Here is a 22,033-nt window from a genome sequence, read left to right on the forward strand (position 1 = left end):
TGGGAGTTTGCAGTTAATTGGGGTGAGGCTGTTTGTTACTGCGACTAGAGAGAGGAAGAACAAAGTCATCGGTTTGGGAGGCTGCGGCACTCACACTCGCAGTGCCGTGCTCAGCATCCCACCCACAGCCACCCATCCTCTGCTCCTCCTCGTGGCCCACCTGCAGAAACTTCACTTCTGCCAGCCGATGGAAAGAAATCACTGCATCCATTAGCCAGCAGAGAAGCAACGAGAGGAAGATGTGAAAAGAATTTTACACAGCTCACGCAATGCCTGGATCACTTGCTAGGCATGGCCATGGGTTTTTTACACCCACACCAGGTGACAATCCACACTGTGTTGAGGGCTGATACCACACATTTGTTTCATAGCAAGACTTTGCAAATAATTTGCTATACAACTGCCCATACAGCTTACATGGAAAGAGAAAAAATAAAGGCGGGGGGGGGGGGACAGCTTTCCAGTCCCAAAAAAGTTAAAAACGTTAAGAACAGCAGAGGAGAAAATGCTCAAAATAAAAACAGAAAGCAAAAGTTCATGGGAAGATTTAACAGAGCAATCTACACTTTATTTAATGAAAACAGCCACAAACATTAACCACTTAAGTGTAAATTAAATTAACAGGAAACAATTTCATTTCAAAAAGCACACAGAAGAATCCTTAATCAAAATCAAGACTTCAGTGGATATCTTGAAAAATAGGAAATCCACCAAGATCGATTTTTTCCTGCAAGACTTTTCCACACAGCAATTCCCAAGCAAAGATGTAATAGTTATAAAATAAAAATAATAATAATAATTAAAAAAAAGCCAGCTTCAAACAACATCTCTCCTACTCCTCAAGCTTCTTGGGGAGAGCAGCAAAGGCAGAGCAGGAAAAAGTCAGCAGCTCTCACTGCATAAGGCAGGACCAGGGGATAAAAGCTCGTTTCGCATATTCTAAGAGCAAATCTCAGGGATAAACAAACAAAATATTTCCCCATCCCTTCCTTTTTCCCGGGACCACCTCCACTCTCCGAACACACGATAACCTCTTCCCAAAAGCTTCACCAGACAGTTCAGAGGCTGCAGCCTCCTGTCGCAGGCGTCGCATCCCAGCCTGGAAGGAGCTGGCTCCTAAGGACGGGGCTGTTTCGGGTGGTGATTTCCTTCCTCTGCCTCAGTCTCGTTTAGCCCTTGTCTGCACCCAGATTTCTGGGCTAAGCAGCCTGTTCCCAAAACCTTCTCCCGTTATCCGCAAGGTGCACACCACTGCAGCGTCCAGGCTGGGACAGGGGCTTCTCTGGGGTCGGGTGGTTGTTGTGCGTGTATTTGTTACGAGCAGCGAGCGGCTTTGGTTTTAAACACACCTGTAGTTTTAAATGTTAGCCTGGAGTGGAGAAGGCGGAGGTGCGTTTGGGGATTAATACATTTTCTTTTGATCAGCATCAACACATCGGGAAGCGAGCTCCTGTCGCTGCAGGGGAGAGGCAGCAGAGACTCGAGCAGCACCGGGGTCGTATCCTGACCCTTCCTCGTATGCCTGGCACATCCCGGGGGGGCACGGCCAGCAGCAGACAGGGGACGGGGGGCTGCGAGGCACCCGGGTGCCAGGAGGCTTTGGAAGGGCACAGCCCCCTGCAAGCAAAATCACCTTGGCTCTGCCACTGTGATGGCAACAAGCGCCAGTGTGGGGGTTCAGCTCGGTGCAGTGGCATCACCCCCGCTTGCCCAGCAGCCCCTTGCCCCCTCGGACCGGGCTGGGAGGGCACAGCCCGGCAGCACCCGGGCTGACACCCAGCTTGCTCCGCATCCCCTGAGCGCCTTGCAAAAGCGCGGTGTAAACGCACAAAGGACAAAGTCAGCATTGCGTGTGCTTGCCCCGAAACCTCTGTCCTTGTGCTTAACCTCCTCCTGCCTTTTTTCTTTGTGGACTTTCCGCATCAGAGCATTTTATATGCTCTTAATATGGCTATTAATGTCTGCATTAATAACAGAGTGAACATTTCACAAATAAAAGGAATTGCGCGCATACAGAATCAGGATTTGCAGTCTCCCCGTTCACTCAGGTGCAATTCTTTTAATGATTCTGTACTCCCCTCCTCCTAACATTCTTTCCTCACTAACCTGAAGGCATTTCTCGTGTGTTTCTCCAAACACTTTGCTGCCCAAGCCCAAAATCCACCCGAATAACGGATGCGAGCTGCTGAGCTCCGTGTGGGTGGGAAGGCCAGCACCGCACAGCACCGCACAGCACCGCAAAGCGCCGCAGCACCCAAAGGTGCCCAGGAGAGATCTGTCACATAAATGTCACCGCAGGGTCTCCTCTTTTAGCTCACTTCGAATAACTCCTGACTAAACACCCGCTCCAGGTGAGGTTGGCAACCACCACAGAGCAAAACGAACAAAACACCTGGCACTCGGGGAGTTTTTTGGGTTTTTTTTTAGCACTGTGCCACATGGCGAGGTTTTCCAGTCCTCCCCCCTCACCTCCCTGCCTGCAGCCGGGGCAGGGGAGAGCCGGGATGCAGAGAGGTTTTAGGGAGGTGCACCTTTTTTTTTTTTTTTTTAATTAAAATGTCTGTCCTGGAGGTACTTACAAATATAAATAAATGTAAAAGCTAGCTATCTTCTGCATAGATGTTTGGGTGTTGTTTTCCCTCCCCTCAACGTCTTATCGTTATTATTTTACGTGTAAAAAACGTAAAGGGAAACCCGCGGAAAGGAAGGAAGCGTACACGTTTCAGTCGTCTATATTTTATATATTAAACAGGGACGCATTTTCCCTCACAAAACCGCATGTCCCGTGGTCCAAAATACCCTGAAAGGTGCTACCGGACAACCAAATCTAGTTCCCGTTTAAAAAAAAAAAAAAGAGAGAGAGAGAGAACAGAAAAAGAGAAGGAAAAAAAAAGAAGAAGAAAAGAAAAAAAAAGATAACCTAAAGAGACCCCGACGGAGCGCACCCGAGTTTTAGCCGAGGGAAGCCCCAGGAGGAGCAGAGCGGTTTCGCCGGCCGACAGCTCACCCCAGGGGAGGAAAAAAAATAAAAACCCGTGATTTACCTGGAAATTAAAACCATTTCCCTGGCAGAAAGGTAAAGGCAAAGCGAGCACGGGCGGTGACTGCAGTGCGGAGCCCGGGGAGGCGGCGGGGCAGGTGCGGGCGGGGAAAGGAGCAGAACCTAGAGCCGGGTCCGGGGCTCTCGGAGTGGGAAAAGAAAAAAAAGAGATCCTGCAGGTGATTCACACCTGGGAGCCGTGAAGAAATCACGCTGCCGGTGGCTCTCCGAGCTGCAGAATATTTCTTGCTAGCTGAGAGCAGCCCCGGCGGGTCCGAGTTTTTCCTGCTGCTCCCCTCTTTCCCTTCCCCGGCTCGGAAGGAAAGCAAGGGTAACTTTTGGCTTACCTGGATCTCGGCAGGGCGTTTGTACAATTCTTTTGGCCAGCAAAACGCCTTCCCTGGAAGCTCTGCCCGGGCCCAAACCCGACCCACAGCGCTCCGGAGGGAGGCGGCGGGGTCCTATGGGGCTGCGGGCGGCACCCCCCCGGCCGCCGCTCCCGGTGCCCTCGTTTTTTCCTTGGAAAACCGAGGAAAAGTCAGGGAACGGGGAAAAGTCCGATATTTCCAAGGGAAAGGAAAATTTAAATGGAAAGTCGCTTTTTTTTTTTTTTCTCCCCACCAGGCTGAGGTTTGGGGCGGCGCTGGGGGTAGGTGGAGGCTCCGCAGAGCCCCCCGCTGCCTTCACCCCTGCGGGCAGGGGTCGTGCTGTGTGTCCCCCCCCCTCCCCAAATCACCTCCAGCCAGAAACACCCCCCCCTCCAACCCCCTGGGCTCCGGCACTACTGGAGGCTGGGGGGCGAGGGGCGATTTGCGGGGTCGGGGCTGGGCGAAGCCGGCCCTAGAGGCGGTGGGGGGCGGCCAGGAGGTCCCCGTCCTCCAGGATGTCCACCTCGTCCTCGGGGTCCTGCAGCAGGAAGGGGCCGGGGGGGCCCTTGCGGGGCTCGGCGGCGGCCCCCTCGGGCAGCTCGGGCTCGGGGGAGCTCTGCCCCCGGCTCTCCTCGCCCCCAGCCCCTTTGGGGTCGTCTTGGGTTTTCCGCAGCTGCTTTTTGTGCTTCATCCGCCGGTTCTGGAACCAGGTTTTCACCTGGGGGAGGAGAGCGCGGGGAGGATTTAAAAATAAAAATAAAAAATAAGCGTGGAAAAGAGAGAATAAAATTAAAAACGAACTGGGGAGGCTGCAGGGGGGGAAGGGAGAGGTGCCAGCCTTGCCGGAGGCTGCTGCCTCCCCGTACCTGGGTCTCGGAGAGGCTGAGAGCCGTGGCCAGCTCCACCCGCTCGGGCGTGGAGAGGTAGCGCTGGATCTCGAAGCGCTTCTCCAGGCCGGAGAGCTGCGAGTCGGAGAAGACGGTGCGGGCTTTGCGGCGGCGGCAGTGCTTCCCGGGCAGCTCGGGGGCGGCGTGCGGCTGGAACAGGGCCGGCACCGGCACTCCTGGGGGGGACACGCGGCGGACACCCGGGCTGCGGCCGGCCGGCCCGAGCCGTCCCCGGAGGGCAGCGGAGGCTGGGGGGGCGGCTTTCCCCGAGCCTCGTCCCCCCCCGGATATCAACAGTTCGTTTTCTGAGGTCGTTTCACTGCTTTTTAATCTTTTTTTTTTAATTTTATTTTTTTATTATTATTATTGTTGCTTCTCTTTGTATTTTTGCTCTGCCTGGCCGAGCGCATCGCCCCGGCTCAGCCCGCAGGCTCCCCGCCGCAGAGAGCGCGGCGAGGTCGGCAGGAGGACGGGAGCCCTCCGAGAGATTAAACCCAAACGAAAAGCACCCAGGGCAAGGAGGGGGAGCCGTGAAAAAGGCCCGGAGGGGGGCGGGCAGGGGCAGAGCGCTGCTCCGCGGCCACTCCGCTGCGCAACTCCGGCTGCCCGGCCAAAAAACTTCGCCGCGGTCTCTCCATCCCCAGCGGGGAACCGGCCTCGGGAAGGGGCTGCCCCCAGCATCCTCCAGCCTCCCCCAGTCTCTCCCAGCGTATCCCAGTCTCTCCCAGCATCTCCCAGCCCCGGAACGACCCCAGCGTTGCTGTCGGAGGTGGAAAACCGAAGCCCGGACCCCATCCGGAGTGGGCGATGCGCGGGGAAAAAAATAAAATGTTATCGCTCCAAAACTAAAGAAATAATTGAAAAAGAAAAAAAAAACGAACAGGTAGGAGATCCTGGGGTCGCCGGGCTCCGGATCTCGGCTCACCGAGGGAACGAAAAGCGGCGGCGCCGGGGGCTCCTCTCCCCGGTAACGAAGCCCGGGGCTCCCCGAAACCGCCGGGCAGCGGGACGGGGACGAATCCGGATCCGGAGCGGAGCCCCGCAGCGGGACGGGGACGGGGACGGATCCGGAGCCCTGTGCCTCTTGTCCCCGCTGCTCGCGGGGCTGGGAGCTCCGTTCCCACCCGGCTCGACGGCAGAGCTCGGTGGGTGCCCCCTGCCCAGCGCCGCACTTACCCGAGGCGGTGAGGAAATAGGGGTGGTGGTGGTGATGCTCCGGCTTGTGCAGGGCAGGGTGCGGGTGAGGCGCCAGCAGGGTCGGGGTGGGCATCAGGGGGTAGCCATAGTCCAAGAGGGGGACGCGGGAGGCCAAGGAGCCGGGGAAGTGCTCGGGGGGCACCTCCCGCAAGGGTTTGGGCTTGTGCAGCAGGATGTCCTCGATGAAGAAGGAGGTGGGCCGGGGCGCGGAGACGGGGTGCACGGGCGAGGTGAAGTTGAGGTTCATCGCCGCCGTCCCCTCGCCGGGCAGCGGGGAAGGGACGGAGCCGGGCTGCGCGCTGGCTGCCGCGGGGGAGAGGGCGGCCGGCCGCGCGTCCCGGGACAAAGCAAAAGGAGCAAAACTAAGGGCGACGACAAACACACGAACAAACAAACAAATCAAACAAGACCAGATAAGGCCAAAAAAAAAAAAAACCCACACCGATAAGAAATAATTCCCCCAGGCGGGAAGCGGCCGGGAAGCGCCGGGGGAGGCGAGGCGGCTGGCTTTGCGCTGCGCGGGGCGCTGCGCGCCTTTGAGGCGCAGGGCAGGGGCTCTCGGGCGGAGCAATGGTGGGAGGGGGCGGCCCCCCGGCCCCCCCCCGGCTCCCCCCGGCCCCCCCCAGCCTCCGCGGAGGGGGCGCGGAACCACCGCGGGGCCGCGCACCCAGCCCCGTGCAGCGCGGCCGCCCCCAGCCCCTGCCCCAGCGCGGGGCTTTGGGGAGTTTTCAGCCCCCGGGGGAGGGGCTGGGGGGGTCGTTTCCCTTTGGGTTTTTTACTCCCATTTGTTATCTTTTTAACGTAGAAATTTTTGGGGGTGTCGCGCTTTCCCGAGCTGTCCCACACTCCGCTCCCAACTTGGCCCCACGCACACACCTTGTGCCTTCCTGCCCGGGTTGTGTCCCAGCGGGGTTTTGCTCCCATCCTTTCCCCTTTCTGTGTTGTGCTAACACTTCTTTTTTTCTCTTTTTTTTTTCCCTTTTTTTCTTTTCTGTCTTTCCTCTGTTTGTCTTTTTTCCCCCCTAATCTGTAACATTCATTTCCCCGGAGTCAATTTGCTAAAATGAGGGTGATATACCACATCATAGCCGAGATAATTTCGCTTCGCATCTCAGAAAATTGCTCTAATTATTGATGTTAAACTCAGGGAAATTAAAAGAAGGCACTTCTCCTTCATCTCCTGATTTTAAGCTCTAATTTGTTGAAATCGAGTTGTCATCACAATTCCAATCACTACCGTTAATAGTAAAAGTGTTCTAATAGAGCCAGAATTCGCGCAACCCATGCTATTAGATAATTAAGAAAGATGTTAGAAAGGCAAGTGCTAATCCTTGGGCACACGGACAGCATTTCCATCTGATCCAGCAGGTAGAACAAATTAATTACCAGAATCAATTAGTCCTAAAAGTACAGTTCTCCAGGAAGTGTAAGCCGCGTCTTCCATATGGATGAGCTGGTAAATGGTAAATAGATGAGGAAAAAAAAAAAAAAGAAAGAAAGAAAAAAAAAAAACCCTTTAAAAGAATAGAAATGGCAATCGTCCTGTTTTTAATGAAGCTGCAACTCGGAGCGCCCGACTTTTTCCGGCGGTGCCGGCTCCTCTCCGCGGCTGCCGGGCAGAACCGCGCGGCCCCGATGCGCGCAGGATGCGCGCAGGGGGGGGGGGGGGGGGGGCGGCAGCCCCCGGCCTCGGCAAACGGGGGAGCAGGGAAAAAGGATGTATATTTCCTTTTATAAATGACGAAGGAATTATAATGCCGCGGTAGCTGTCAAAATACAGCTGCATCCACGTGTAGGTATAAACATACCTACATAAATATCTCTATATATTCAGCTGTGCGACCGACAGCATCAGTTGCACTTGGCCAAAACTCACAAGCGGGGGTACCAGAGAGCGTTCCCAGGCAAATCCACAGGCGGCTGTGCTGGGTTTTTGTATTTTTGGTGGTAGTTTGTTTTTGTTTGTTTGTTTGTTTGTTTTGTTTTGTTTTTTTTTCGGTGCCTGCAGGCAACGCGTGCCACAGGCTTTGCTTTACGCGTGCATTGCCCCCACGCGGGAAGGCACCAGAGTGCTCCCCACACACCCTTATGCAATGGACAGACAGACTGACACACAAGGTAGACAGATGGACAGGTGCCCGCTGAACGGGCAGGAGCAGGGATGGGGACGGGGACAGGGATGGGGATAGGGACAGGGACAGATCCCCGTCCGCCCCCACAGCGATGCATCTTGCTGTGTCTCCTCCCCTTCTAAAATCAGGCCAGGATTTGTGCCGGCAGTTTTGCAAACACACCGGGCTGACAACTTTCTCTGAGGAGCAAATGAGTAAGAAAATGAATTAACAGGATGAAGCGGGGCCAATGCCCAGGCTGTTAATGGAGGGAGCGCAGCCAGGGGCGTGTAAGCCGCTTGACTGGCCATTTCATCAGCTGAGATTGCTTCTCCGGGAGGGCTGGGGTTTTACTCGTCAGTCATGTATACAGAGAGAGATAATTTTTTTTTAAGAAGGTTCAGAAGATTAAAGATGTGATACTTCAGCCGGGTCAGGTCACAGTTTCAGCATCTCCCCAGGGCTAACTCGGGGGCCAAAAGCAGAGGCGATAGCGCTCTGCCTGCAGACCCCCCCCCCCCCACCCCCAAAGGAAGGTAACCCTAGGAAGGGGGAACCTCTGCACTGCAATCCTCACTACCAGTGATTTTAATGTAACTGTTTTGTGGCTTTTTACACCAGGAATTGGGTGCTGGGCACCTCCAGGTGGTGGTGGCAGGGCAGTCTCTTCACCCCACAAGCCTTTTACCTGTTTTTCTCCTTTTGGCCCATTTTTACAGGTCCCCGTGTTGACAGGTGTCCAGCAACAGGGTTGTCACCCCTGCACTCCCAAACCCTCCCGGATACACCCTTGCACCCCTGGGAGCTGCTCCGGGATCCCAGATTCACCCTTTTTCTGTCCGTGCAGACATAACGCACACAGGTGTTCCTCTGGGCTTTCACACATATGCACGATCCCGTTTGCTGCCAAATTCACAGGTGCATCGGGTCTCCAGAGAGACCCCTCAGGACATCCCTTAAACTGAGCAGTGTCCCCCTTGGAGGCAGAAAATGCCCCAAACCTGGGGAGAAGCTGAGGGGTCACCTAGGGGAGATAGCAAGGCTCAGTGCAACCCAGGGGCTTTGTGCAAGACAGGGAGAAGTAACAGGGCAGGCTGCTTCACTCACCGTGTGCTCCCCTTCCCATGGGGGGACAGAATTCCTTCTCGGCACCATGTTCTCACATCCTCCCCGAAATACCCTATGGTGTGTGCAATGTCTCAGCCCGCAGCCCCCGACACTTCAGACCTCCTCCAGAGGCACGAGTCTGTGCAACCAGGTAGCCACGCTCCTGTGGAGCTCGTTGGTTGTTTCTCCAATACAATAAAAGGATTTCTGCAGGCTCAAAGAGCTTTATAAACTTTGCTAGCAGCAATACACAGATATCCCCCCCCCAATATGTATACACACACACACCTTTCCTGATTTAGTAATACACAAGTGCTGCGCTTACACGAATGCCCATTGCCATTATTTGCACACTTAAGATCATTTGAAGGTATTATGGGAAAATTTTACAGAGGAAAAGAAATTTATTTGACTTAAGTCCTAGGGGGACATTTAAAAGGTTGGTGTAGCTGCACTGATGTTAGCTTTATTTCAGTGCCTTGCATTAAGGATAAATTTGGTGCGGTTTAAAAATACATGCACTTACCTTCCTGTGGCTCTTGAAGAGGTAGGGTAGCTTGGGAGCCCAGCCTTTTCATGCCTTTCAAGACAAATCCACTCAAAAAGGAAGGGTTAAATTAAAAACAGACAGCCTCGCTACGATCAAAATGGGAGCCTGGCTGCGGGAAAGAGGTCTGAAGAGCTCGGTTTGAGTAGCCACACACACAGCGCGGAGAGAGGGCCTTTGAACACACCGCGTGGCTTAATGGAGAATGTTCCCTGTGTGATTCTTCAGGCAGGCATCCCACCCTGTACCAGGGGGTGCCTCTGCCTGGGGGCTCCCTGGGGGGGGATGGTGTGGGGAAAAGCACTTAGGTGGCCACCAGGAGCTTTCCCCATCCACACCCAGCCCGCCTGTGTCCAGGCCTCTCCATCTCTGCAGGCCTCCAACGCCCGCCTGGTGTGGGCCCGGCCCTGCCTCCTACGTGCTGACATTGAATCCCTGAGGATTTTTAAAATCCAGGGGAAGAGACACAGTGTGAGAGAGTAGTTATAGACCAGAGGCCTGCTCAGCACCCGCGTACGAGGCTGGAGTGTGTGTCAGCCTGGCCTGGGGCAGCATTTTCCTGTCGGCAGCCCCGCCATGTGCCCTGACAGGGCCCAGGTTGGACGAGGGCCGGGTGGATCAGCCTTGAGCTCAAAATGCTTCAAACAAGCAGGCCTCAGGACTGGGAATGAGTGATGGGAGTGATGGAGGGGGGGAGGAAGCATCAAAACCAATTTTAGCCCCCAGCAGGGGCTGACTGCAGCACCAGGAGGGACCCAGCCAGGTCTTCAAAGGCTCAGGAGCACTGCCACCCCAAAACATGCTGTCCTGCAGCCCAGGGACAGGCACATTCCCTTATTCATAGCCTAGATGAAGAAAAGAAGACAGAATGGGAACTAAATAAATAATCCGACTGTTATTATTTATTTTTTTTCCCAAGGTTTCCAATGCCCCAATTAAAAAACGTGTCTGTTCCTAACAGAATCACTGAATTTACCCACAAACAACATCACGGTAATTTCAGGGCTACAGGTCTGGGTAAGAAGCACAGGGGAGGATGGAAGTGCTTCATGGGCTCGGGGATTTTGTTCCTAAACCCAGAATTTTGTCTCTGTACTGAAAATCTGCCTCATTATCTGATAATCCCAAATATTTTCTGATGACAGGGTACCTACATAAGGAGAATGAAAACACTATCGTCAACAGGTTAGGGCTAAACACTTCCCCCAGAGCAGTGACCCTTACTAGGAGCTAGAATCTGTTTAATTATCTGAAATCTGTACGCAACTTCATCAGTGTATTTGTACTACTCCAAAACACAGAAATTGGGAGGGAGATTTGGAAGTTTCCCAGGGACCTGCTTTCAATTAATCTTCTCTTCATTTGGTTTACATACCAATTCTTCCTCATCGTGTGTCCAACCCATGGGCATTGCTTATTCCCTCGAGGCGAAGGTGATTATTTCATCCATGACCATCTGTACTTTGGGATCTCCGTTAATCCTTTGCTCTCAAAAAATCCATTCTCGATGCTGTTGCCCCTGCTTTGCTGTTGCCTTTGGCACATTAATGCTCATTCATTTTCGTTCATTCAGGCTGTGTAACAATCATCTGCGCAGCTCAACGTTTTGATTCACCTTTTTGCAGTAACGATTCAGAACCTCCCTTGTTTCCCTAGTCTCGTGGCATATGCACCTTGCATATCCTTGCTTTTAACCATCAGGGCAGGATAATCCCCCTTGTCCCTTTCTTATCCATTCAACCTTTATTTTACTCCCATTGTATTCCTACTGTTCTTTGTGTTTTTCCTCTGATTATTTGTCATACTGTTTCTGTAGCTCCAAATACCTCACAAAAACCTCATACGCCTTTTCTTCTTAAAGGAATACTTCGAATATATAATCCCAAGTCTGATCTCAGGCTGGCGAAAGTCAGGCATAACTTCTATAAAATCCAATGGAGCACATAAATCTAAATGACGCAGGTGCTTTGATTTTTTCAAGTCCATTCTTTACTTTCCAACTTTAAAGTGTCTCATTCTGAAGTCTTAAAAATAAAAAGCACACAAATGATGCACTTTGAGGTCAGAGAAAGCTATTATGGCCTCCCAGCCTGACCTCCTGAATCACACAAGCCGGAGTTTCATCCAGTAACTCCCATATCAAACCATAAAAAACACCCGACCTAGGTAGCCAGTGGAATAAGAATACCAGTTTTCTAACACTTAAAACTATGTTTGATCCATCTTGATGTATACACAGGAAATTCTTGTATATAAATAGAGTGAATGAGCAGCTTTCTCTCTTCTCTATATCTCCAGCAAGCATCTGCACTCTTCTTTATTTATATTCTGACTAGCTCCATTGAAAATCTGAGACTATTTACAAACTCGGCACTAAGCTTTTTAAAATATGATTCAGCCTTCAGTTAAAAGATCAATCTCTTCTAGACACTAGATTTTACACATCACTTAGGACAAGTCTCAACATCCTGGCTTAGTTTTTCCTCCTGGTTTTAATGCACAAATTGTTATATCATCTCAGGCTGAGACACAAGATGCACACAAATGCCATGCATTACATACATCTCGCACACTACGTGTCACACGCACAGCGACAGTCGCAAACTGATGCTGCCTTAGCCAATCATTTTGCTAAAAGAAAAGAAATCACGCGTTATTGAAAGATAATTAAACCTTTTTCTTTCATGTTTGCTCCAACCAGATTGCAAAACTAGTTGGACCTAGTTTACAAAAAAGATAACCTTTTTGATGATCAAAGGAAGAGATTGGTTCCATTACTTGCATTAGTCAGAGTTGTCTGTGCTGTGGCCTTCAGAATAAAGGGAGAAATGTACTTTAGAAAGATCTGAGTAACACACTTTACTCGAAACATTTTTGTATTATATTGCTTCTTGACTGTTTCAGCTTACTCTGTATCTGTGCACTTTATTTTAAGCACTCCAGAAGTGGATGACAGGTCTGGGGGAAAAAAAGATAGAATCTAGTCAGCGTCCAGCAAATGCATCTTCAAATAATGCTTTAAAACTGGAAATTACATTTTGAAATGGCATTTTGTACATTTCCAAGGATGAGGTATTCAAATGGCGATATGATGTAATATAATATTGTCTACTGTTAAAAACTCTTTCTCACATTTGTCAATATTATTTTAAACTGGAAATACTAAAATGCTCTAAGTCATCTGAAACAAGAAATGATGTGGACAGGTGCATCATAATAAATTAGTACGATAATATTTGCATGATTTTTCCACACTTCAAAAATGCATTCAATTTATTTAGTTTATTGGATTCAGTCCAGTTCTTCCTTGCTCATTTTGGTATTTTATTGTAATACGATTTCCTGCTAAAAAGAAATAAAAATAAGAAACCTTGTACATCCTTCTCTAACTCTCCTTTGCCTGCTTACCAAAGCAAGGTTTTAACATATCAGCCAGTTTCAATGAAGTTAGTTGGACAATTAGCGGTCTCAAACATACACTTTTCAAAAATGTTTCATAAATAGGTAGCTGAATAGAGGAGAGTAACTTCGTTAGTGCAGTGTGAGCTTAAGTTCTGAGTTCACTGACCTCGCCCTCTCCCAAACACCGACTGTCTGCCTCCTGGGGGTCTGCGGGCAGCAAAAGCAAATGGCCCAAATTTTGCTCACAGGAGGCTACCACGAGGACTGCAAAGGTTTCAGCAGTAGGTGAGGAAACCCACCTGGCTTAGAAGCTGGAAGTGGTTTTTAATGCCAAAAGAAATCAGGGGTCACCCTCCAGCGTCCCCCTGCGCCCAAAGAAGCTGTGGGCTGGGCTATGGCAGCGGGGATGCTCTCGGCAGGCTCCTGAGGAAGCGAGGCCCCTCCAGGGGACACAGGGAGCCTGGCCAGCGACAGGACAGAGCTTTAGCATCACCTTCAATCCTTCCTTAGGGCCAGTAAGGGTTTCTACAGGAGGAAGAGAAACTTTCTGGGAAATTGAACTGAACTGCACCACCACTGTTGCTTCTTGCATGCATACTAAAGGATCCCACAAGTGGGCTAAACACATTCTTGATCGCAAAAAAGGCTTGGATCTTACACGCTTTTCAAGACCTTTCTATTTTGGAAAAAAAAAAAAATACAGAATTAAGCATTTTTTTAGACCAGGAGAAATGTTATGGAAAACTACACAGGCTCAGGAACGTGCTATGATTGCTTATATATGGAACAGGTGAATTTGTTTTTTTCTGTTCTTGAATTAGCTTTCACTCAGCTAGCATTTTTAGTAATGAGCTATGAGGTTTCCTTTTCCATTAATGTCATCTGCTCTTCAAAGCCAACATTAGAAATTATCAGTACAATGTAATCACAAGATTCACCGATGCAAAGAATGTATTCGTTCTCTGCCAAAATCTGCTTTTGTTTTCTGTTGACTTCAGGGGGATCAAGACCTGGCATTCATCAGCCTGCAGCCGTCTTCACAAATTAGTTTGCCATTTGTTATTACACGTGGAAAATTAAACCTAAAAGTCCAACAGGTCAAGAGCCATAAGCTTGAATGAAGGAAAACAGCAGCACAATTATGGGAAACAACATATCATACAAAATGTCCTCCAAGCTAAGGGGGGATTTCAGAATATTATAAGCTCGAGCGTCTTTCTGACAGGGTCCCAAATACGATAGGGGTGCAGGCACATGTTTGTGTGCTTGTCCGTGCATTTCTGTCCAACTGAGATCGGTACTTGAGTTTCAAAATAAGTACAAAAAGGAGAATTTTCCAGTTTGTGTCCTCTGGCAAATGCAATTTCCCTCCCAACACACATTAAATTCATTTAGCCTAGTGCATTTTTAATAGACATTATTCATCTATTACCTTAATGAGCTTGTGGTGAAAGCATATTGCCTCCCAATTTTAACAAAAGCAGTCTAATATTGCTGCAGCTTTTTCCCCTTTTGCCTTCTAAGGCAGAAGCACGGAGGGGGGAAGAAAAAAAGCTATAGAGACAGATAAGGTTTTTATTCTGTGTCACAACACTACATTAAGAATAAAACCTTCCACTTAAACACTTAAATGAAAACATCAAGAAACTAATTTACCATTTGTAACCACATGATTTAAGTAGGAGCAGCTTTAATTTTCTTCCCATTTTCCTCATATTCAATGTGAGCCCACATTAGATTTCACTGGCTCAAATCACAACACTTAAAGCCACTTTCATTTTCTTTTTGATTAAATAATTGAAATTCCTGTCACTGCCTGCACTTTACTAGCACACAAATTTTATGTGTAAAGATAAATACTCTCTTTCTCCTTTCCCTGCCTGTGGGCTTTTTTTTTTTTTTTCAGTTTAATCTTAAAAGCAGGCAAGGTTTAGTTTATTGATGGTTCCATAAAATGGATCAGTACTCCATTCACCTATTTCGTGGAATTATACCGCTCCCATTAAGTGATTGTTTGGAGAAATTATGGAAAGCCATCTTCTCTAATTTAGCTGTCGTCGTTGTAAGGTTATTGCTATCCAATCCTAAAAGGACAGGAAGCAGAGTTACTCGTGTGCTCTTCCCTCTCCCACACGCGCATCCATTAATGCCCGAAGCCTTGATTCTTATTTAAGTATTTGTTTCAATTAGGGTAACAAGTTCTCCTAATGTTCCCTGATAAGTGACTCTGACAAAATTCCAGGTGCTGCCTTGCCGCTCGGCTCGCTCACCCTGCAGCTCCCGCTGCCTGCGATCAGAGGGGTTTGAACGTGGTTTTGGCACGAGCTCAGGCACCTACTTCCTTTATCTAAATGTCAAAGGATCATGCAAATCTCGACGTGTGACCCCATAGCAGGCCTGGGGAAGCAAAGAGGAGACAGAACCCGGCTGGGTCCACGCCAGGACCTCGCAGTTTGAGCCTGCGGCCCTACAGCATCACTGTTGACTGCCCAGGGGTACAGGCGTAAATCCGTCTAGAACCAGCTCCCCTAAGAGACACACATGGTTATTTCCCGAGAGGAACCTTTTTACCATTGCATTGCTGTGAGTTCTCCCCTAATCCAACACTTCAGCTCGTCCTGGGCGATGCTCACAGAGCACAGAGGCGCTCGCAGCATCACGCAGGAGAGGAGGTTTCCAGGAGGGGTCAGGAGGAGAAGGAAGATTTCTTCCCCTTCCGCAGCAGCAAAAATAAGAAGGGCAACGTGTGTTGCCTCTAGAGTAAGCTTTTCACTGCCAGGAAATAATAGAGAGTGTGGACAGACATGGCTTGGCATGGAAACAGGCTTTGTGGACGTGCCTGCTCTCAGCCAGCACAACCAGAGCTCCAGAGGCACAGACACCGCCGAGCACAAGGGTGCCTTGCACACCAAGAGGGAGGTTTGGGCCTTGCTCTAAGTCAAGCCGGATTATAAAACTGTTAAACTTAGGGTGATAAAACCACCCAGATGCTAGTCCAGTCGTACAAACAGCTTGGCTTTAAGAAGAGATGGCAGCAACACACGCCAATTTTCTTAGAAGGAAAAGTCAGGATATTTTTACAATTCCTATAGCAATATCTTACTTCTGACCTCATACCCTGACCAAAGAACCAATGCCTTCAAATCTTGTATGAAGGCTTTTGAGAAAAGATGTATGAGCTTCAAAGGGTGTCGGGGTTTCATAATTTTATCCCCTGAGCTCACGAAAGATGCTGTCTGCCACTACCAAGCCCACCAAGCTTGCCTCATCAGGCAAAAAGAGGCAACTTTTATTTTCATGTAGCACATCAACCTCTTTCCAAACAATTTAGAAGCCTCCCTGGTATTCTTTAATATGCATTTTCAAATTAATTATATGAAAAAAGAAAAAGACTCAGAAGAAAATTTGCCACCAGCACTTGCAAGTAAGTTAGGTCCCGAAGTTAGGGACCTTTCTGTGCCTAAGGTCAGCCACAGCTTTTAATGCTGAAAGGAGAACCAAGAAACAGAAGAAAAACATCTTTGTTCCTGCCCCTCCATTTCCTCTAACTATTCACCCTAGAGGACATTGTTACCATATAATAACTGGGCATGTCAGAACCAATTAGGCAACTAATAATAAAGCAGATGCTGCTATTGTGAAGACGATGCAGTGAAAGTATGGGTATAGCAAGGCCCTCGGTGCAGCCCGGGCTAAGCAGATATGATGCTAATTGAATTCTTGCTGGCAATTTTTCACCCCTAAATGAACAAGAAAGAGAGGAATCTTGGAGTCTCATCTGTTTAGCTTGTGAACAGGAAAATGTTTTCAAGCCCAGTAAATGAGCAACCTAATCCACAGGGACGCTAGCAGGAGGGGTTTCTTTAAAAACTGCAATGCCCCTAAATCCTGGTGTCTTGAATACGGGTTGTGCCCTGTTCCCAAAGAGGAGCAGGAGCCAGGGACTTGGTTATTTTGCTTAAGGAAACTGAGCAGGGCTGTACCTCTTCCTTGCTTAGAGGCTGGAGATCCCGCACGAGGGAGAGAGAAGGCTTTTCACACCGCTTGCGCCGGGGCACTCCCAGGGCTTTTAGGAGGCTCGGATGGCACCAATAGTTCAAATACGATCAGAAGAAGGACTTAATTGGTCCCTGGGCACCCGAATCAAAAACTACCATTCTCCACGCCCCTGTTCTGCTACTCTACACCCAGGAACCTGCCTCCTGCCACGTTTGTCCCCATTTTCTCCCCAAGTCTGCCGGGAAGAGGGAGACCCAGAGACACCCAGCTCAGAGCCCGGCCGTCAGCTACCCCCAAAGGGGGCTGGGGTGCCCCGAGCCCAGGGAGACCTTCCCTGGAGGTTTGGGTGCCACTTTGTGAGTTAAGCCTTACCAAACCCAAGGCAAAGGCTCCCAGGTTTTAACATGGACTGAAACCTAAATTCCAGGGTTGAACCTGCCGGGTGTTATTTTTTGGCAAATATCCTCGCTTTTGTTGCTCCTGCCACAAAAGAAGTGATTTCTCCACCTCATAGTTATCAACAAGCAATTAAGTCTCTTCCAGTAACCCTACGCTGAGAAGGGCTTTTAAATTAAAATATTTTCCATTCGATTTTGTTAGCTGCTAAATGAAGATAGGGAGAAACAGGCTAATTACAGCTATCCTAATTAAGCTCCTACAATAACCCATAATTACAGCATATTTATCACCTTTGTGTCGGACGCTTTAACCTGTTGTGGTTTGTAATCAGCATGTCTGCGTTGGGGGCTGGAGGCTGACGTCTTCTCTCCCCCGGGCACGGCGAAATTTTTGATTGAAAGTGCGGAAACAAACTCTCTGCTCGCCAAACTGTAATTAGGGTAATCTGGGAGGCCGCACCGTCAGCAGCAAGGCCAGGCTAGGAAGCTGGGCTGGGTGGCGGCGCGCTGGGTGACCCCACAAACAAACGTGGCCTGGTCGGCGGTGAGAGGAGGCACAGCGGGACCGGCACCGGCCTCCGGCTGAGCCTCAGTTTCCCCAGGTGCAGAAAAGCGATGGGAAGGGGGACGGGGCACCCACAGCCTGCCCGGGGAAGGAAAAGGGGAAAGGGAAAGGGGAAAGGGAAGGGCCATGCTGCCGGCTTCTGCCTCGCTGTGGGTGGAGGCCGGCCAGTCTCTTGCCCCCGGGGCATGCACTTTGCCCTCAGGTGGGAACAAGCAGGAAGGGTTGGGAAAAGTGGGCACCCCCCAGGCAACCCCATTGCTGTTAGGAGCCTCCAAGAGAGGCAGAAGGGTGGCAATAGCCTCCAAGGACAAGGTGCAAAGTTTGCTGGCACTGGATTCGAGGCCTTCCCAGGGCCGAGCCTCCACTCGAAGAGAGGCACACATGGGCATGGGGGCTGTGGGAAGGGGCACCGTGACGCATGGGGGCACCTCCTTGGGCTCCCGGTGGCCGCTGCCAGGGCCAAGCCACTGCCTTTCCCCAGGGTAAGGCTCCAGGGGGAGCCCCGAGGCCCCTCCTCCAAGGTGGGCTTCCATTCCCAAGCCCTGTGTCACAACCCTTCTCTTTCTCCACTCTGCCTCTTGATCTCCCCCCTGGGGGTCGCTTCTGGGCCCTTTCTACCCAAATTTAGGGGGGCTACGGGGACTGGGACCCGTCCCAAGGCACGGGACAACAAAAACCATCCAATAAAAAAAAGTCGAGACAAATGAGGGGTGTAGTCCTGGCGCCGAACAACACTACCTTCATGGCAATACTCAGAGGAAGGCAAAAAGAAATTTGTTAAATCATGTCTAAATCGTGTTCTGAAATAAAGGGCACCCGGCGCTGCCCACACTTACGAGGCCATTCAGAGCTGATTTATCGCCTGAGACCACAGAGACAAAATCAAGCCATTACAACCTTTTAAAAGCTTTCTTGCAACAAACTAAAAATATCCATTGCTGACAGATGCAGGCTGTCAATAAGGAATTTAAGAACTCAGTATGAAGAGTGGAAAGAGTGCAAAGTCTTGATAAACATCTCAAATTGGGTCTTACTCAGTGGGAAACAAGTAGTTTATATTGGTAATTGTAAAGGGCATTTTACATTGAGTCAATTAAATGAAAATCTTTTAAACCCTTTTTAAAAAGAGACCTTTTTAAGTTAACAGGTGATTTTAATTGGAACCATGGGACTTGCATCACAGGAGGTGGGTTGGGTCTTTTTGTTGAGAATTTTTTTTGGAAGCATTAAATATAGGGGAAAATCGATACACTTCCATCAGCATCTGAACTCCTAGAGTCTTGCAAGTTGAATAGTGAAACTAACCAAGAATTACAGTTTGCTCCTGTTTTGCCAGGGGGGTTTCTAGCAATTAAATGCGTTTCCATCATGACTCCTTAGTTGTGAAAGATGCAGGAGAATTTCCTAAATCCTAAGAATATCCTAAGGCTGTGTAGCCTTAGGATAATTATTGTTAGCCAGAATCTTCGCCATAACCTACTGTAAAACAGGATACATTTTTGGAAATGATTTACCTTCAGAGAAGATGTCAAACATCCCAGCTGACACAATCAACAGCAGTGATGGTGTGCGAGCAGTATTTCACGTTGCAATTCCTTTTCTTCCTTCTTCACAACCACAAAGCCTGCTCTGCCAAACAGACCAAGAACTTGAGCAAAACCCTTCCCTCCAGAGCAAGCGCCACCTCCAGCGATCGCCTGCTGAATTCCTGCGGTTCCCATTGCTCTGCACTTCACAAAATCAAGGACCGCGTGTCCTACAAAGCCACCAGGTGTGGTGCAGAGCCACCAGCACCTAACCAGGACCAGGCTAGGCAGCAACACACGTTCCCCAGGTGAAGATGTGGAGTTGCCCCTTGACAGAGCCAGGGAGGAACCCCTTAATTGCATCAACCTGTGCCTCCCCGCTCCCTGCAAATTGTCTCGGAGCTGCAGCCTTTGAGTCTCACCCCAAAAAGCCAAAGGGAAATGCCCCGTGTAGCTAATAGGGGCAGGGAACCCTGAGCATGCAGGATGCTCGGGGCAGGTTTGCAGCCCGGCAGGGAAGTGGGGCGGGCAGAAAAAGCAGCAAACGCAGCAAGCAACCTGATGGCAGATTTCTCAAAAATGGTTGTATGAAAACTCATCTTTTTGACAAAAACAACAAAGACTTTGACGGCGTTCCCTTTTTCTAGCTCTAAACAGCTGCTTCCCGTGAATTTGAACATGTCCATTAAGGAGCTGGTACCGGAGGCTGCCCGGTGGGTGCGTTAGGGAGGGCAGAAAGCTGCTCCTGCAGCTGGGGAAGGGCCTGGTGGAGAAGCCCCTGCCCCTCTGCTGGTCCCAAGGCACACATGCTTGCTGCTGGTGCTGGGTGGTAGAAAAACGTCAGAGGGGAATCGAGAAGTTGCCCGGGGGAGCACAGGGAAGGAGGGAGCAGAGGCAGCTCGGGGCATTTTGTTGTGCTCTTCCCAAGAGAAAAGGATTTCCTGAAAGCAGCCCTGGAGGCGTGCCCGGTGTTACCCCTCACAGCTGAGGTGTGTGTCCCCTAGAAGTATTTGGGCATCCTGTGCGTGGAAAAAGCCTGGAGCAGTGACCTGGCTGAGCGGGGATCACCCTGAACTCCTGCTGTCCCCTCTCCCCCTCCCCAAACCTTAGGTTGGAGTCAGGAGGCCGACAAGGCCCAAGAAGTCAGGCATCACCATGAGTTTATGGACTTTTCAGAAGCGGTCAGGTCACGGGAAACGTGAAAGCCCTCCCCAGGAGTGTCAAAACAGCAAATACCTCCTGCCATGGAGCTGCAGCCTCTTGCAAACAGCCAAGAGCTGGAAGTCAGAGAGATTTAGCAGGAACTAAAAACCTCCAAGTGACCTCCAGGGGTGGCTTCGTAGCCCCCTGCCCTTCTGCAGCCTTGCAGTGACTCGCACGCACGGCGTTCCCGAAAAAAGCCAGCGGGTGCCTTCCACGTCCCGCCAGGGCAGGTGGGGAAACCGAGGCACGGCTGCACGGCAGGGAGAGGGCAGGCAGCGGCCTCCCTCAGCACCTCCCTCCGTGGAATTGGTGTGCTTCTGCCCGGCGCCGAGCGATCGGTCTGCGGGTGTGAAGTTACGGAGCGGGAGACCCAATCACCAGCACGCCTCCAGTCCTATCTGAAAGGGTAAGTGTTCTGCATCTTCTTCCGTGCCTGCAACAATCTAGACAAATAGGCTTTTAAATTAAGCAGTGATTTGGAATATAAGTGAGTGCATTTAAGCTGCTAAGAGATGGAAAGATCCTAATGGCTGAAATATTTGTCATATCACAAATAAACTGGCTGTATCGGGAGCTACTAATATAACTAATTTTTACCAAATCCTTCACTGCTCTGTGATAGAAAATGAGGTCAGCACAGGTTGAGGCAACATAAAATGAGCAGCTGCTGGAAGGCAGCACAGAATACTGATAAAGGACTCTGCACAAACTGTATCGCCTGCCCGCTGAAAAAAGGAATCAGTTTGTTCAAATTAAGATATAGCTTTTCCAGAGCATCCAGGGTTTTAATGAAATGGTGCCAACGAACACAGGCTCTCAATGGACCCTGAATACAAATGCATGCCGAGGTGCTGCCTCAGAGCCTCCCTATCCCCCTAGACCCCATTTCCCGCAGTTTTTCCCCATTTTAACGGTGAGGGCTGCGTGACTTTGAAGGCACTTGGGCGTGAGAGAGGGCAGAAGCAGTGATGGGAGTCCCTGGGACGTTTACAGCTCCTTGGATTCCTGCAGAGCTTTCCAGCTATGGGATTCAAACCCTCCCCAGAACCGCCGGGTCCCTTGGGTGCCCGCAGAGGGACACGAGGTGTCCCCGGCTGCCGCTGGCCTCCCCTGGTAGTGGCCTCCCTGCTGCCAGCCTGAGGATAACGTGCCCAGGAAGGGAGGCTGATGCTCAGCACCAGGGATTCAGGACCAGGCGGTGATTTGCCCACTGTGCTCTGAAGGCTGCCTCGAGCACTTTGGGCCAAGCGGAGCACAGCCGTACCACAGTTACACAAGAAAAACACCATAATTGTTCTCGTTGTCATAAAAAAATCAGGAATTATTTGCAAGGGGAATGTCCTCCCTCTGTTCCAGGCAGGAGCTTTGAAGGAGGACTTGGGTCTTAAGAATTGGCCCTTTCCCCCCCTAAACCTCACACGAAAAGCATGTAGGTCCATTTTAGCAATGGGGAAACCGAGGCATGGGGACACCGAGGCACAAAACGCCCCCCAAAAGGGCAGAGACCGAGGCTGATCACGCTCCTTCCTTCCCCATCAGCAAATTGTGTGACTCCGCCATCGCACCAGCAGCTCAGGAAGGGACCGGGCTGTCCGTGCTGGTACGGGGTCGCTCACTGCGCTGCGATCCCACCCATAGCCCCCCTCCTGGGGCTCCCAGTCCGGCGTCGGGAGAGCGGCTCCG

General features: G+C 50.5%; 1 protein-coding gene and 1 long non-coding RNA gene across 2 annotated transcripts; both read right to left on the reverse strand.

Moving 5' to 3' along the window:
* Positions 1-3,197: 3,197 nt before the first annotated feature.
* Positions 3,198-6,058, reverse strand: BSX (brain specific homeobox). The gene is made up of 3 exons (XM_048063277.2): positions 5,472-6,058; positions 4,275-4,471; positions 3,198-4,126 (listed from the first exon to the last, which is right to left on the reverse strand). Exons 1-3 carry the CDS (start codon positions 5,737-5,739, stop codon positions 3,881-3,883), a joined length of 711 nt encoding a protein of 236 aa, XP_047919234.1. The 5' UTR covers positions 5,740-6,058; the 3' UTR covers positions 3,198-3,880.
* A 2,062-nt stretch (positions 6,059-8,120) lies between these two features.
* On the reverse strand, positions 8,121-20,740 carry LOC136786715 (uncharacterized). The gene is made up of 3 exons (XR_010826133.1): positions 19,136-20,740; positions 12,167-12,215; positions 8,121-12,066 (listed from the first exon to the last, which is right to left on the reverse strand). It is a non-coding gene; the product is annotated as an uncharacterized lncRNA (long non-coding RNA).
* Between the last annotated feature and the right edge of the window lie 1,293 nt (positions 20,741-22,033).

This window comes from Anser cygnoides, chromosome 21 (assembly GCF_040182565.1).
Source record: "Anser cygnoides isolate HZ-2024a breed goose chromosome 21, Taihu_goose_T2T_genome, whole genome shotgun sequence".
NCBI classification, from domain to species: Eukaryota; Metazoa; Chordata; class Aves; order Anseriformes; family Anatidae; genus Anser; species Anser cygnoides.